Here is a 15,056-nt window from a genome sequence, read left to right on the forward strand (position 1 = left end):
AAAGAGAAGGAGAAGAAGAAGGAGAAGAAGGAAGAGAAGGAGAAGAAGGAAGAGAAGAAGAAGGAGAAGAAGAAGAAAGAGAAGGAGAAGAAGGAAGAGAAGGAGAAGAAGGAAGAGAAGGAGAAGAAGGAAGAGAAGAAGAAGGAGAAGAAGAAGGAAGAGAAGGAGAAGAAGAAGGAGAAGAAGGAAGAGAAGGAGAAGAAGAAGGAGAAGAAGGAAGAGAAGGAGAAGAAGGAAGAGAAGAAGAAAGAGAAGAAGAAGGAAGAGAAGGAGAAGAAGGAAGAGAAGGAGAAGGAAGAGAAGAAGGAAGAGAAGGAGAAGAAGGAAGAGAAGAAGGAAGAGAAGGAGAAGAAGGAAGAGAAGAAGAAAGAGAAGAAGAAGGAAGAGAAGGAGAAGAAGAAGGAGAAGAAGGAAGAGAAGGAGAAGGAAGAGAAGGAGAAGAAGGAAGAGAAGGAAGAGAAGGAGAAGAAGGAAGAGAAGGAAGAGAAGGAGAAGAAGGAAGAGAAGGAGAAGAAGGAAGAGAAGGAGAAGAAGGAAGAGAAGGAAGAGAAGGAGAAGAAGGAAGAGAAGGAGAAGAAGGAAGAGAAGGAAGAGAAGGAGAAGAAGGAAGAGAAGGAGAAGGAGGAAGAGAAGAAGAAAGAGAAGAAGAAGGAGGAAGAGAAGAAGGAAGAGAAGGAGAAGAAGGAAGAGAAGGAAGAGAAGGAGAAGAAGGAAGAGAAGGAGAAGAAGGAAGAGAAGGAAGAGAAGGAGAAGAAGGAAGAGAAGGAGAAGGATGAAGAGAAGAAGAAAGAGAAGAAGAAGGAGGAAGAGAAGAAGGAAGAGAAGGAGAAGAAGGAAGAGAAGGAAGAGAAGGAGAAGAAGGAAGAGAAGGAGAAGAAGGAAGAGAAGAAGAAAGAGAAGAAGAAGGAAGAGAAGGAGAAGAAGGAAGAGAAGGAAGAGAAGGAGAAGAAGGAAGAGAAGGAGAAGAAGGAAGAGAAGAAGAAAGAGAAGAAGAAGGAAGAGAAGGAGAAGAAGAAGGAGAAGAAGGAAGAGAAGGAGAAGAAGGAAGAGAAGAAGAAGGAGAAGAAGAAGGAAGAGAAGGAGAAGAAGGAAAAGAAGAAGGAATAGAAGGAGGAGAAGAAGAAAAAGGAGGAGAAGAAGGAGGAGGAGAAGAAAAAGGAGGAGAAGAAGGCTCGTGCAACATTCCGTAAATCATCACTCCTCTACAATGGAAGTTGGAACAATGCCAGCTTACTACCTTAAACACTCACCTCAATTCATACTGTAGTTGTAATCAATTATAATTCATTACATCCTGAATATGATGTTCAATCAAACAAGGAAGTGCAGCTGTATTGACTCAGAGATGGCTCTGCACATATGAATGAAAAAACATCACTTGTTGTCATCAATAAGTCAATATAATTGTAGATAAGAAGCAGAGTATGTTAATTAACATTGTAAGTAATGAAATTGGGGAGGATGATGTTGACTTGACTAGTAGAGGGGACACAGCAACCAGCACTGTGCCCACTATGGGTCCTGGTCAAAAGTAGTGCACTATATAGAGAATAGGGTGCCCATGTGACACATCCTCTATCAGCATCTATCATGCAGTGACACCAGGACTCCAGCAGAGGGCGATAGACTGCATGGTAATCAACCAGTAATGCTAGTATTAGGGATGAGCCCTGCTCTTCAGAGTGAAATTCTAGACTATTCAGTATTTCCAACACATTTCAATAAAACGTTAAGGGCCACAGATCCTTTCAAGGCCCTTTTCTTCTTCCAAGAGAAGTGTGATAGTCGTCCTGCTTTGTGATAACAATGACAGACGGGCTGGTTGGTTTGGTGCTCACTACCGACATCACTAACAGAGTCATGAGCAGTGGACGTGGAACTGGTATGGTGGACCAATGGCCCAATGTGAAGAGACCCCGTGTCTGGTTTGATACTACGAGATCCTAATAGAGCTCGTTCTGATTGTACATGAATGTCCCCCTTCACGTGAAGATATTTCTGACAGTATTTGGCACTAATCTGACAGTTAAAAGATAGATAAAGTAATCGGATAGTAGCATTAGGGAAGTGCACTGCACCTCCCAACCTCTAGAGGTCCCCGTCCTCCTCGTCCACTGTGTTGTCCAGGTCCAGGCCGTTGTGTAGGAACACTTCCTTCTCGATGTCCATTGGCTGCCCGCTGAGAGTGCAGTCTGGCTTGTATCTGTGCAGGTTACCGTCAGTATTGGCTAAAGCAGCTTCTACACTGTTACGGATCCCATAGCCAAAGTAGATGATGAAACCTGGGAGAAGGGTACCAAAGGTGAAGCTGGTTGAGAGAACGCCAAGAGTGTGCAACGCCAAGAGTGTGCAAAGCCAAGAGTGTGCAAAGCCAAGAGTGTGCAAAGCCAAGAGTGTGCAAAGCCAAGAGTGTGCAAAGCCAAGAGTGTGCAAAGCCAAGAGTGTGCAAAGCCAAGAGTGTGCAAAGCCAAGAGTGTGCAAAGCCAACAGTGTGCAGAGCTGTGATCAAGGCGAAGGAAGGGTGGCTACTTTGAGGAATCTCAAATACAAAAAATATATTTTTATTTGTTGAACGCTTTTCTGGTTACTACATGACTCCATATGTGTTATTTCATAGTGTTGATGTAAAATATATTTCCATTTTTGTAACATTCTTTTGGTTACTATAGTTAATGTTTCATTATTCTACAATGTAGAAAATAGTAAAAATAAAGAAAAACCCTGGAATGAGTAGGTGTTCTAGAACCCTGGAATGAGTAGGTGTTCTAGAACCCTGGAATGAGTAGGTGTTCTAGAACCCTGGAATGAGTAGGTGTTCTAGAACCCTGGAATGAGTAGGTGTTCTAGAACCCTGGAATGAGTAGCTGTGTCCAAACTATTGTATCTATAGGTCAGATTTAATCTATAGTACAGATTAATGTAGTGTATATCTATAGTACAGATAAATGTAGTGTATATCTATAGTACAGATAAATGTAGTGTATATCTATAGTACAGAAAAATGTAGTGTATATCTATAGTACAGAAAAATGTAGTGTATATATATAGTACAGATAAATGTAGTGTATATCTATAGTACAGATAAATGTAGTGTATATCTATAGTACAGATAAATGTAGTGTATATCTATAGTACAGATAAATGTAGTGTATATCTATAGTACAGATTAATGTAGTGTATATCTATAGTACAGATAAATGTAGTGTATATCTATAGTACAGATAAATGTAGTGTATATCTATAGTACAGATAAATGTAGTGTATATCTATAGTACAGATAAATGTAGTGTATATATATAGTACAGATAAATGTAGTGTATATCTATAGTACAGATAAATGTAGTGTATATCTATAGTACAGATAAATGTAGTGTATATCTATAGTACAGAAAAATGTAGTGTATATCTATAGTACAGAAAAATGTAGTATATATAAATATATATATATATATATATATATATATATATATATATATTACAGATAAATGTAGTGTATACAGTGCCTTGCGAAAGTATTCGGCCCCCTTGAACTTTGCGACCTTTTGCCACATTTCAGGCTTCAAACATAAAGATATAAAACTGTATTTTTTTGTGAAGAATCAACAACAAGTGGGACACAATCATGAAGTGGAACGACATTTATTGGATATTTCAAACTTTTTTAACAAATCAAAAACTGAAAAATTGGGCGCGCAAAATTATTCAGCCCCTTTACTTTCAGTGCAGCAAACTCTCTCCAGAAGTTCAGTGAGGATCTCTGAATGATCCAATGTTGACCTAAATGACTAATGATGATAAATACAATCCACCTGTGTGTAATCAAGTCTCCGTATAAATGCACCTGCACTGTGATAGTCTCAGAGGTCCGTTAAAAGCGCAGAGAGCATCATGAAGAACAAGGAACACACCAGGCAGGTCCGAGATACTGTTGTGAAGAAGTTTAAAGCCGGATTTGGATACAAAAAGATTTCCCAAGCTTTAAACATCCCAAGGAGCACTGTGCAAGCGATATAATTGAAATGGAAGGAGTATCAGACCACTGCAAATCTACCAAGACCTGGCCGTCCCTCTAAACTTTCAGCTCATACAAGGAGAAGACTGATCAGAGATGCAGCCAAGAGGCCCATGATCACTCTGGATGAACTGCAGAGATCTACAGCTGAGGTGGGAGACTCTGTCCATAGGACAACAATCAGTCGTATATTGCACAAATCTGGCATTTATGGAAGAGTGGCAAGAAGAAAGCCATTTCTTGAAGATATCCATAAAAAGTGTCGTTTAAAGTTTGCCACAAGCCACCTGGGAGACACACCAAACATGTGGAAGAAGGTGCTCGGGTCAGATGAAACCAAAATTGAACTTTTTGGCAACAATGCAAAACGTTATGTTTGGCGTAAAAGCAACACACCATCCCCACTGTCAAACATGGTGGTGGCAGCATCATGGTTTGGGCCTGCTTTTCTTCAGCAGGGACAGGGAAGATGGTTAAAATTGATGGGAAGATGGATGGAGCCAAATACAGGACCATTCTGGAAGAAAACCTGATGGAGTCTGCAAAAGACCTGAGACTGGGACGGAGATTTGTCTTCCAACAAGACAATGATCCAAAACATAAAGCAAAATCTACAATGGAATGGTTCAAAAATAAACATATCCAGGTGTTAGAATGGCCAAGTCAAAGTCCAGACCTGAATCCAATCGAGAATCTGTGGAAAGAACTGAAAACTGCTGTTCACAAATGCTCTCCATCCAACCTCACTGAGCTCGAGCTGTTTTGCAAGGAGGAATGGGAAAAAAATTCAGTCTCTCCGATGTGCAAAACTGATAGACATACCCCAAGCGACTTACAGCTGTAATCGCAGCAAAAGGTGGCGCTACAAAGTATTAACTTAAGGGGGCTGAATAATTTTGCACGCCCAATTTTTCAGTTTTTGATTTGTTAAAAAAGTTTGAAATATCCAATAAATGTCGTTCCACTTCATGATTGTGTCCCACTTGTTGTTGATTCTTCACAAAAAAATACAGTTTTATATCTTTATGTTTGAAGCCTGAAATGTGGCAAAAGGTCGCAAAGTTCAAGGGGGCCGAATACTTTCGCAAGGCACTGTATATCTATAGTACAGATAAATGTAGTGTATATCTATAGTACAGATAAATGTAGTGTATATACATATATATATATATATAGTACAGATAAATGTAGTGTATATATATATAGTACAGATAAATGTAGTATATATATATATATATATATATATATATATATATATATATATATATGTATAGAGATAGTACAGATAAATGTAGTGTATATATATATAGTACAGATAAATGTAGTGTATATACATATATATATATAGTACAGATAAATGTAGTGTATATATATATAGTACAGATAAATGTAGTATATATATATATATATGTATAGAGATAGTACAGATAAATGTAGTATATATATATATATAGTACAGATAAATGTAGTATATATATATATATATATGTATAGAGATAGTACAGATAAATGTAGTGTATATATATATAGTACAGATAAATGTAGTGTATATATATATAGTACAGATAAATGTAGTATATATATTTAGTACAGATAAATGTAGTATATATATATATATGTATATAGATAGTACAGATAAATGTAGTGTATATATATATATATAGTACAGATAAATGTAGTGTGTATATATATATAGTACAGATAAATGTAGTATATATATATATATAGTACAGATAAATGTAGTGTATATATATATATAGTACAGATAAATGTAGTATATATATATATATATGTATAGAGATAGTACAGATAAATGTAGTATATATATATATATATATATATATGTATAGAGATAGTACAGATAAATGTAGTGTATATATATATAGTACAGATAAATGTAGTGTATATATATATAGTACAGATAAATGTAGTGTATATATATATATATATGTATAGAGATAGTACAGATAAATGTAGTGTATATATATATATATAGTACAGATAAATGTAGTGTATATATATATAGTACAGATAAATGTAGTATATATATATATATATATGTATAGAGATAGTACAGATAAATGTAGTGTATATATATATAGTACAGATAAATGTAGTGTATATATATATAGTACAGATAAATGTAGTGTATATATATATATATATATGTATAGAGATAGTACAGATAAATGTAGTGTATATATATATATATAGTACAGATAAATGTAGTGTATATATATATAGTACAGATAAATGTAGTATATATATATGTAGTACAGATAAATGTAGTGTATATATATATATGTATAGAGATAGTACAGATAAATGTAGTGTATATCTATAGTACAGATAAATGTAGTGTATATACATATATATATATAGTACAGATAAATGTAGTGTATATAGATAGTACAGATAAATGTAGTGTATATATATAGATAGTACAGATAAATGTAGTGTATATAGATAGTACAGATAAATGTAGTGTATATATATATATATAGTACAGATAAATGTAGTGTATATATATATATAGTACAGATAAATGTAGTGTATATATATATATATGTATAGAGATAGTACAGATAAATGTAGTGTATATATATATAGTACAGATAAATGTAGTGTATATATATATATATATATGTATAGAGATAGTACAGATAAATGTAGTGTATATATATATATATGTATATAGATAGTACAGATAAATGTAGTATATATATATATAGTACAGATAAATGTAGCATATATATATATATATATATGTATAGAGATAGTACAGATAAATGTAGTGTATATATATATATATATAGTACAGATAAATGTAGTGTATATATATATAGTACAGATAAATGTAGTGTATATATATATATAGTACAGATAAATGTAGTGTATATATATATATAGTACAGATAAATGTAGTGTATATATATATATATATATGTATAGAGATAGTACAGATAAATGTAGTGTATATATATATAGTACAGATAAATGTAGTATATATATATATATGTATAGAGATAGTACAGATAAATGTAGTGTATATATATATAGTACAGATAAATGTAGTATATATATATATATAGTACAGATAAATGTAGTGTATATATATATATATATGTATAGAGATAGTACAGATAAATGTAGTGTATATATATATATAGTACAGATAAATGTAGTGTATATATATATAGTACAGATAAATGTAGTGTATATATATATAGTACAGATAAATGTAGTGTATATATATATATAGTACAGATAAATGTAGTATATATATATATATATATATGTATAGAGATAGTACAGATAAATGTAGTGTATATATATATATATAGTACAGATAAATGTAGTGTATATATATATATATATAGTACAGATAAATGTAGTGTATATATATATAGTACAGATAAATGTAGTGTATATATATATATAGTACAGATAAATGTAGTGTATATATATATAGTACAGATAAATGTAGTATATATATATATATATATATATATATATATATATATATATATATATATATATATATATATGTATAGAGATAGTACAGATAAATGTAGTGTATATATATATATAGTACAGATAAATGTAGTGTATATATATATATATATATAGTACAGATAAATGTAGTGTATATATATATAGTACAGATAAATGTAGTATATATATATATATATGTATAGAGATAGTACAGATAAATGTAGTATATATATATATAGTACAGATAAATGTAGTATATATATATATAGTACAGATAAATGTAGTGTATATATATATATATATGTATAGAGATAGTACAGATAAATGTAGTGTATATCTATAGTACAGATAAATGTAGTGTATATACATATATATATATAGTACAGATAAATGTAGTGTATATAGATAGTACAGATAAATGTAGTGTATATATATAGATAGTACAGATAAATGTAGTGTATATAGATAGTACAGATAAATGTAGTGTATATATATAGATAGTACAGATAAATGTAGTATATATATATATATATATGTATAGAGATAGTACAGATAAATGTAGTATATATATATATATATATATGTATAGAGATAGTACAGATAAATGTAGTGTACCTATGATCATCCAGAAAGAGAAGCGTATCCAGGTTCCTCGGCCCAGCTGACACATCAGGAAGATGTTGATAAACATACTGGCCACTGGGAGGAAGGGAAGTAGGGGAACCTGGGAGGAGAGGAGAGGTGGCATGAGGAGAGGAGGAGAGGAGGCGTGAGGAGAGGAGGAGAGGGGAGGAGTGGAGGCATGAGGAGGGGAGGAGAGGGGAGGAGGAATTAGGAGAGGAGGCGTGAGGAGAGGAGGAGAGGGGAGGAGGCGTGAGGAGAGGATAAGAGGAGGCGTGAGGAGAGGAGGAGAGGGGAGGAGGCATGAGGAGAGGAGGGGAGGAGACGTGAAGAGAGGAGGAGAAGGGAGGAGTGGAGGCATGAGGAGGGGAGGAGAGGGGAGGAGGAATTAGGAGAGGAGGCGTGAGGAGAGGAGGAGAGGGGAGGAGGCGTGAGGAGAGGATAAGAGGAGGCGTGAGGAGGAGGCATGAGGAGAGGAGGGGAGGAGACGTGAAGAGAGGAGGTGTGAGGAGAGGAGGAGAGGGGGAGGCGTGAGGAGAGGGGAGGAGGCGTGAGGAGAGGAGGAGAGGGGGAGGCGTGAGGAGAGGAGGAGAGGGGGAGGCGTGAGGAGAGGAGGATAGGGGAGGAGAGGAGGCGTGAGGAGAGGAGGCGTGAGGAGAGGAGGCGTGAGGAGAGGAGGCGTGAGGAGAGGGGAGGAGAGGAGGAGAGGGGAGGAGAGGAGGAGAGGGGAGGAGGCGTGAGGAGAGGAGGAGAGGAGGTGAGAGGAGGAGAGGGGAGGAGGCATGAGGAGAGGAGGCGTGAGGAGAGGAAGAGAAGAGAGAAGGGAGAAGAGGAGAGGGGAGAAGGAGAAGATTTCTAAACATACTGGCCCCTGGGAGGAAATGTCCCTGACCTGAGTACAGCTGAGTGCACATACCTTGAAAGAGAGATTGGTCTTGCTCTCAGGCTGTCTCCAGACCAGTAGAGTGACTGCCAGACAGGCTGTAAATATGAGGCTCAGTAGAGAGACAGACCAGGAAGCAAAGCCTCCCTGCACTGCTACCACACAGAAGATACACACCAACACTCCTGCAGGGAGAGAGACAGACAGAGACAGTAAGGACGAGACGGGGGTGACCAGAGCTAACACTCCTGCAGGGACAAAACTGAATAGGTGTGTGTGTGTGTGTCTGCCTGTGTGTGTGTGTCTTACCTAATGTACTGGTACAGATGTTGACTACGAAGCCAGACAGGTTGTTGGGTTCTGTGTTGTGAGGGAACAACAGGTTTTTGGCACAGAACACCTCCTCTGCTCCCGGCAGGATCCCCACACTGCCCTCGTTAATGGACTCTAAGGTGTCTGGCTCGTCCAGCGTAGAAGCCATCCGATAGGCCATACTGGATTGCTCTGGCTGGTACCTGCAGGACAGAAAGAATAGCCACATTAAAGAGGCAAAACAGTAAGCTGCCACCTATTGAAGAAATGCAACCACTCTGAAGTTCAGACAGAGCTATGGAGCCAAGAACTGATCATCCATGCAGATACTAACCTGAGTACTAGAACACAGGCTGCCACTAAGGTGTAGGCTAGGAGGGTGTAGTATTTAGGGTACTAACCTGAGTACGAGAACACAGGCTGCCACCAAGGTGTAGGCTAGGAGGGTGTAGTATGTAGGGTACTAACCTGAGTACTAGAACACAGGCTGCCACCAAGGTGTAGGCTAGCAGGGTGTAGTATGTAGGGTACTAACCTGAGTACGAGAACACAGGCTGCCACCAAGGTGTAGGCTAGCAGGGTGTAGTATGTAGGGTACTAACCTGAGTACGAGAACACAGGCTGCCACCAAGGTGTAGGCTAGCAGGGTGTAGTATGTAGGGTACTAACCTGAGTACGAGAACACAGGCTGCCACCAAGGTGTAGGCTAGCAGGGTGTAGTATGTAGGGTACTAACCTGAGTACGAGAACACAGGCTGCCACCAAGGTGTAGGCTAGCAGGGTGTAGTATGTAGGGTACTAACCTGAGTACTAGAACACAGGCTGCCACTAAGGTGTAGGCTAGGAGGGTGTAGTATGTAGGGTACTAACCTGAGTACTAGAACACAGGCTGCCACCAAGGTGTAAGCTAGCAGGCTGTAGGGTACTAACCTGAGTACGAGAACACAGGCTGCCACTAAGGTGTAGGCTAGCAGGGTGTAGTATGTAGGGTACTAACCTGAGTACGAGAACACAGGCTGCCACCAAGGTGTAGGCTTGCAGGGTGTAGTATGTAGGGTACTAACCTGAGTACGAGAACACAGGCTGCCACCAAGGTGTAGGCTAGCAGGGTGTAGTATGTAGGGTACTAACCTGAGTACGAGAACACAGGCTGCCACCAAGGTGTAGGCTAGCAGGGTGCCGATAGACATCAGATCAACCAGGTCTTTCAGGTCAAACAGGAAGGCCATCACCGCTGTAGGAAGGAGACAAAGACCATTAAGAAATATGACAGGATCTATCCCAGAATAACCCTGTTTAAAATACAAGCCAATGCACACATTCATGGGCGGAGTTCCTGGACACAGATATTCCTGGACCAATAAACAAGCTCAAAGGAGAATCTCCATCTAAAATAAGTTGTTTTTCAGGACTAGGTTTAGATCTGTGTCTGGGAAACCACCAAAACAAATGCCATGATTGTATTTGATTCTGGCATTAGGCATCTGTACAGTAAGAACGAACATGATGATGACTCTACAACTGCCTGTTATGATTTCATTTCCTGTGAAACATGTTACACACAATATATTCACGTCACGGTACAGTATCACAGCAACCAGTAGGCTAGACATACAGTAGTCACTTTCAATTCCCAAACAGAAAATAATGACGAGAAACGGCAGCATTTTTCAAACTTTTGAAGAGTCGAGACTAATGGACTGTCTGTTTCACATTATGTTTTAGTTGTTCTTAACTAAATCACAGTTCTCTTTAGTCCCTTCAACCTAAGGTCTCTGTCTGCTACCCCCCTCTCTCCTCCTCAGGTCCCTTCAACCTAAGGTCTCTGTCTGCTACCCCCCTCTCTCCTCCTCAGGTTCCTTCAACCTAAGGTCTCTGTCTGCTACATCTCTCTCTTCCTCAGGTCCGTTCAACCTAAGGTCTCTGTCTGCTACATCTCTCTCCTCCTCAGGTCCCTTCAACCTAAAGTCTCTGTCTGCTACATCTCTCTCTCCTCCTCAGGTTCCTTCAACCTAAGGTCTCTGTCTGCTACCCCCCCCCTCTCTCTCCTCCTCAGGTTCCTTCAACCTAAGGTCTTTGTCTGCTACCCCCCTCTCTCCTCCTCAGGTCCCTTCAACCTAGGGTCTCTGTCTGCTACCCCCCTCTCTCCTCCTCAGGTGGGCATAGGCTTGTTACCGCCAGATACAGATCAGCTCTGAGCTTAACCCTTGACCTCTAACACAGTCTTACCGGACATGAAACCTGACGCAATGGTGGAGTTGATTGGCGACTTCCTCTCACTGACCTTGGCCAGAAAGGAGAAGAGGAGACCATCGCGGGCCATGGCAAAGATTATACGAGGTAGAGGAAACATGGAGCCTAGAAGGCTATAGGAGGGGAGGGGGAAAGGGAGGAGTAGAGGAGAGGGAGGAGGAGGAGAGGAAAGGGGTGGAGGAGGAGGAGGAAGAGGAGAGGTCAGGGGTGGAGGAGGAAGAGGAGAGGCCAGGGGTGGAAGAGGAGGAGGTGGAGGAAGAGGAGAGGCCAGGGGTGGAGGAGGACGAGATGGAGGAAGAGGAGAGGCCAGGGGTGGAGGAGGACGAGGTGGAGGAAGAGGAGAGGCCAGGGGTGGAGGAGGACGAGGTGGAGGAAGAGGAGAGGCCAGGGGTGGAGGAGGAGGTGGTGGAGGAAGAGGAGAGGCCAGGGGTGGAGGAGGAGGAGGAAGAGGAGAGGCCAGGGGAGGAGGTGGAGGAAGAGGAGAGGCCAGGGGTGGAGGAGGCGTGGAGGAAGAGGAGAGGCCAGGGGTGGAGGAGGAGGTGGAGGAAGAGGAGAGGCCAAGGGTGGAGGATGAGGAGGAAGAGGAGATGCCAGGGGTGGAGGATGAGGAGGAAGAGGCCAGATGTGGAGGAGGATGAGGAGGAAGAGGAGAGGCCAGAGGAGGAAGAGGAGAGGCCAGTGGTGGAGGAGAAGGAGAAGAGGAGAGGGAGGAGGAAGTGGAGGAAGAGGAGAGGCCAGGGGAGGAGGTGGAGGAAGAGGAGAGGCCAGGGGTGGAGGAGGAGGAGGAAGAGGAGAGGCCAGGGGAGGAGGTGGAGGAAGAGGAGAGGCCAGGGGTGGAGGAGGCGTGGAGGAAGAGGAGAGGCCAGGGGTGGAGGAGGAGGTGGAGGAAGAGGAGAGGCCAAGGGTGGAGGATGAGGAGGAAGAGGAGATGCCAGGGGTGGAGGATGAGGAGGAAGAGGCCAGATGTGGAGGAGGATGAGGAGGAAGAGGAGAGGCCAGAGGAGGAAGAGGAGAGGCCAGTGGTGGAGGAGAAGGAGAAGAGGAGAGGGAGGAGGAAGTGGAGGAAGAGGAGAGGCCAGGGGAGGAGGTGGAGGAAGAGGAGAGGCCAGGGGTGGAGGAGGAAGAGGAGAGGCCAGGGGTGGAGGAGGAGGAAGAGGCCAGGGGTGGAAGAGGAGGAGGAAGAGGAGAGGCCAGCGGTGGAGGAGGAAGAGGAGAGGCCAGGGGTGGAGGAGGAAGAGGAGAGGCCAGGGGTGGAGGAGGAAGAGGAGAGGCCAGGGGTGGAGGAGGAAGAGGAGAGGCCAGGGGTGGAGGAGGAAGAGGAGAGGCCAGGGGTGGAGGAGGAAGAGGAGAGGCCAGGGGTGGAGGAGGAAGAGGAGAGGCCAGGGGAGGAGGTGGAGGAAGAGGAGAGGCCAGGGGTGGAGGAGGAAGAGGAGAGGCCAGGGGTGGAGGAGGAGGAAGAGGCCAGAGGTGGAGGAGGATGAGGAGGAAGAGGAGAGGCCAGGGGTGGAAGAGGAGGAGGAAGAGGAGAGGCCAGGGGTGGAGGAGGAGGAGAAGAGGGAGGAGGAGGAGGTGGAGGAAGAGGAGAGGCAGAGGGGGAGGAGGAGGAGGTGGAGGAAGAGGAGAGGCCAGGGGTGGAGGAGGAGGAGGAAGAGGAGAGGGAGGAGGATGTGGAGGAAGAGGAGAGGCCAGGGGTGGAGGAGGAGGTGGAGGAGGAGGAGGAAGAAGAGGAGAGGCCAGGGGTGGAGGAGGAGGAGGAAGAAGAGGAGAGGCCAGGGGTGGAGGAGGAGGAGGAGGAAGGGGGCAAAGATTTATAACCCAAAAACACTCCAAGTCTCTCCATGAAGTCCAGACACATGGTTTCAACTGCTGCAGTTCCCAGTGCACCTCCCAGACATACACAGAACCTCAGAGCCTTAGGATCTGTCTGCCCGTAATAAACATGTAGAGCAGATAAGATGAGTCTCTCCCATAGATATAGAATCCCCTCAAATTCAAATTCTTCCCCTTTAATTAGGGACTGGTTTAGACCTGGGACACCAGCATTCTTCCCCTTTAATTAGGGACTGGTTTAGACCTGGGACACCAGCATTCTTCCCCTTTAATTAGGGACTGGTTTAGACCTGGGACACCAGCATTCTTCCCCTTTAATTAGGGACTGGTTTAGACACGGGACACCAGATGGGTGCAATAAATGATCAGGTAGAACAGAAAATCAGTAGTACTCCGTACCCCCAGGGTAATAATATCAGTAGTACTCCGTACCCCCAGGGTAATAATATCAGTAGTACTCCGTACCCCCAGGGTAATAATATCAGTAGTACTCCGTACCCCCAGGGTAATAATATCAGTAGTACTCCGTACCCCCAGGGTAATAAAATCTGTCGTACTCCGTACCCCCAGGGTAATAATATCAGTAGTACTCCGTACCCCTAGGGTAATAATATCAGTAGTACTCCGTACCCCCAGGGTAATAATATCAGTAGTACTCCGTACCCCCAGGGTAATAATATCAGTAGTACTCCGTACCCCCAGGGTAATAATATCAGAAGTACTCCGTACCCGCAGGGTAATATCAGTAGTACTCCGTACCCCAGGGTAATAATATCAGTAGTACTCCGTACCCCAGGGTAATAATATCAGTAGTACTCCGTACCCCCAGGGTAATAATATCAGAAGTACTCCGTACCCGCAGGGTAATAATATCAGTAGCACGCCGTACCCCCAGGGTAATAATATCAGTAGTACTCAGTACCCCCAGGTTAATAATATCAGTAGTACTCCGTACCCCCAGGGTAATAATATCAGTAGTACTCCGTACCCCCAGGGTAATAATATCAGTAGTACTCCGTACCCCCAGGGTAATAATATCAGTAGTACTCCGTACCCCCAGGGTAATAATATCAGTAGTACTCCGTACCCCCAGGGTAATAAATCTGCCGTACCCCAGGGTAATAATATCAGTAGTACTCAGTACCCCCAGGGTAATAATATCAGTAGTACTCCGTACCCCCAGGGTAATAATATCAGTAGTACTCCGTACCCCAGGGTAATAATATCAGTAGTACTCCGTACCCCCAGAGTAATAATATCAGTAGTACTCCGTACCCCAGGGTAATAATATCAGTAGTACTCCGTACCCCCAGGGTAATAACATCGGTAGTACTCCGTACCCCCAGGGTAATAATATCAGTAGTACTCCGTACCCCCAGGGTAATAATATCAGTAGTACTCCGTACCCCCAGGGTAATAATATCAGTAGTACTCCGTACCCCCAGGGTAATAATATCAGTAGTACTCCGTACCCCAGGGTAATAATATCAGTAGTACTCCGTACCCCCAGGGTAATAATATCAGTAGTACTCCGTACCCCAGGGTAATAATATCAGTAGTACTCCGTACCCCCAGGGTAATAATATCAGTAGTACTCCGTACCCCAGGGTAATAATATCAGTAGTACTCCGTACCCCCAGGGTAATAACA

At 42.0% G+C, this 15,056-nt stretch overlaps 1 protein-coding gene and 1 pseudogene across 5 annotated transcripts in view; both read right to left on the reverse strand.

The window, feature by feature from the left end:
- Window positions 1-1,378: 1,378 nt before the first annotated feature.
- LOC110507241 (high affinity cationic amino acid transporter 1) overlaps window positions 1,379-15,056 on the reverse strand; it is a 62,921-nt gene continuing 49,243 nt past the window's right edge. For 3 of the 5 annotated variants that reach the window (XM_090224106.1, XM_090224111.1, XM_090224108.1), the window contains 5 exons: window positions 10,455-10,557; window positions 9,321-9,526; window positions 9,045-9,196; window positions 8,123-8,231; window positions 1,379-2,282 (listed from right to left, as the gene is read on the reverse strand). In XM_090224106.1, coding sequence (XP_090080232.1) covers window positions 2,089-2,282; window positions 8,123-8,231; window positions 9,045-9,196; window positions 9,321-9,526; window positions 10,455-10,557 — 764 coding nt within the window. In that variant the 3' untranslated portion in view covers window positions 1,379-2,088. Of the gene's footprint in view, window positions 2,283-8,122; window positions 8,232-9,044; window positions 9,197-9,320; window positions 9,527-10,454; window positions 10,558-11,552; window positions 11,690-15,056 lie in introns of all 5 variants that reach the window. The other 2 variants (XM_090224109.1, XM_090224110.1) reach the window with 1 other exon arrangement.
- Window positions 11,700-13,527, reverse strand: LOC149971327 (uncharacterized; annotated as a pseudogene).

Source organism: Oncorhynchus mykiss, chromosome 27 (genome assembly GCF_057628025.1).
Source record: "Oncorhynchus mykiss isolate SJ-2025 chromosome 27, ASM5762802v1, whole genome shotgun sequence".
Lineage (NCBI taxonomy): Eukaryota > Metazoa > Chordata > Actinopteri > Salmoniformes > Salmonidae > Oncorhynchus > Oncorhynchus mykiss.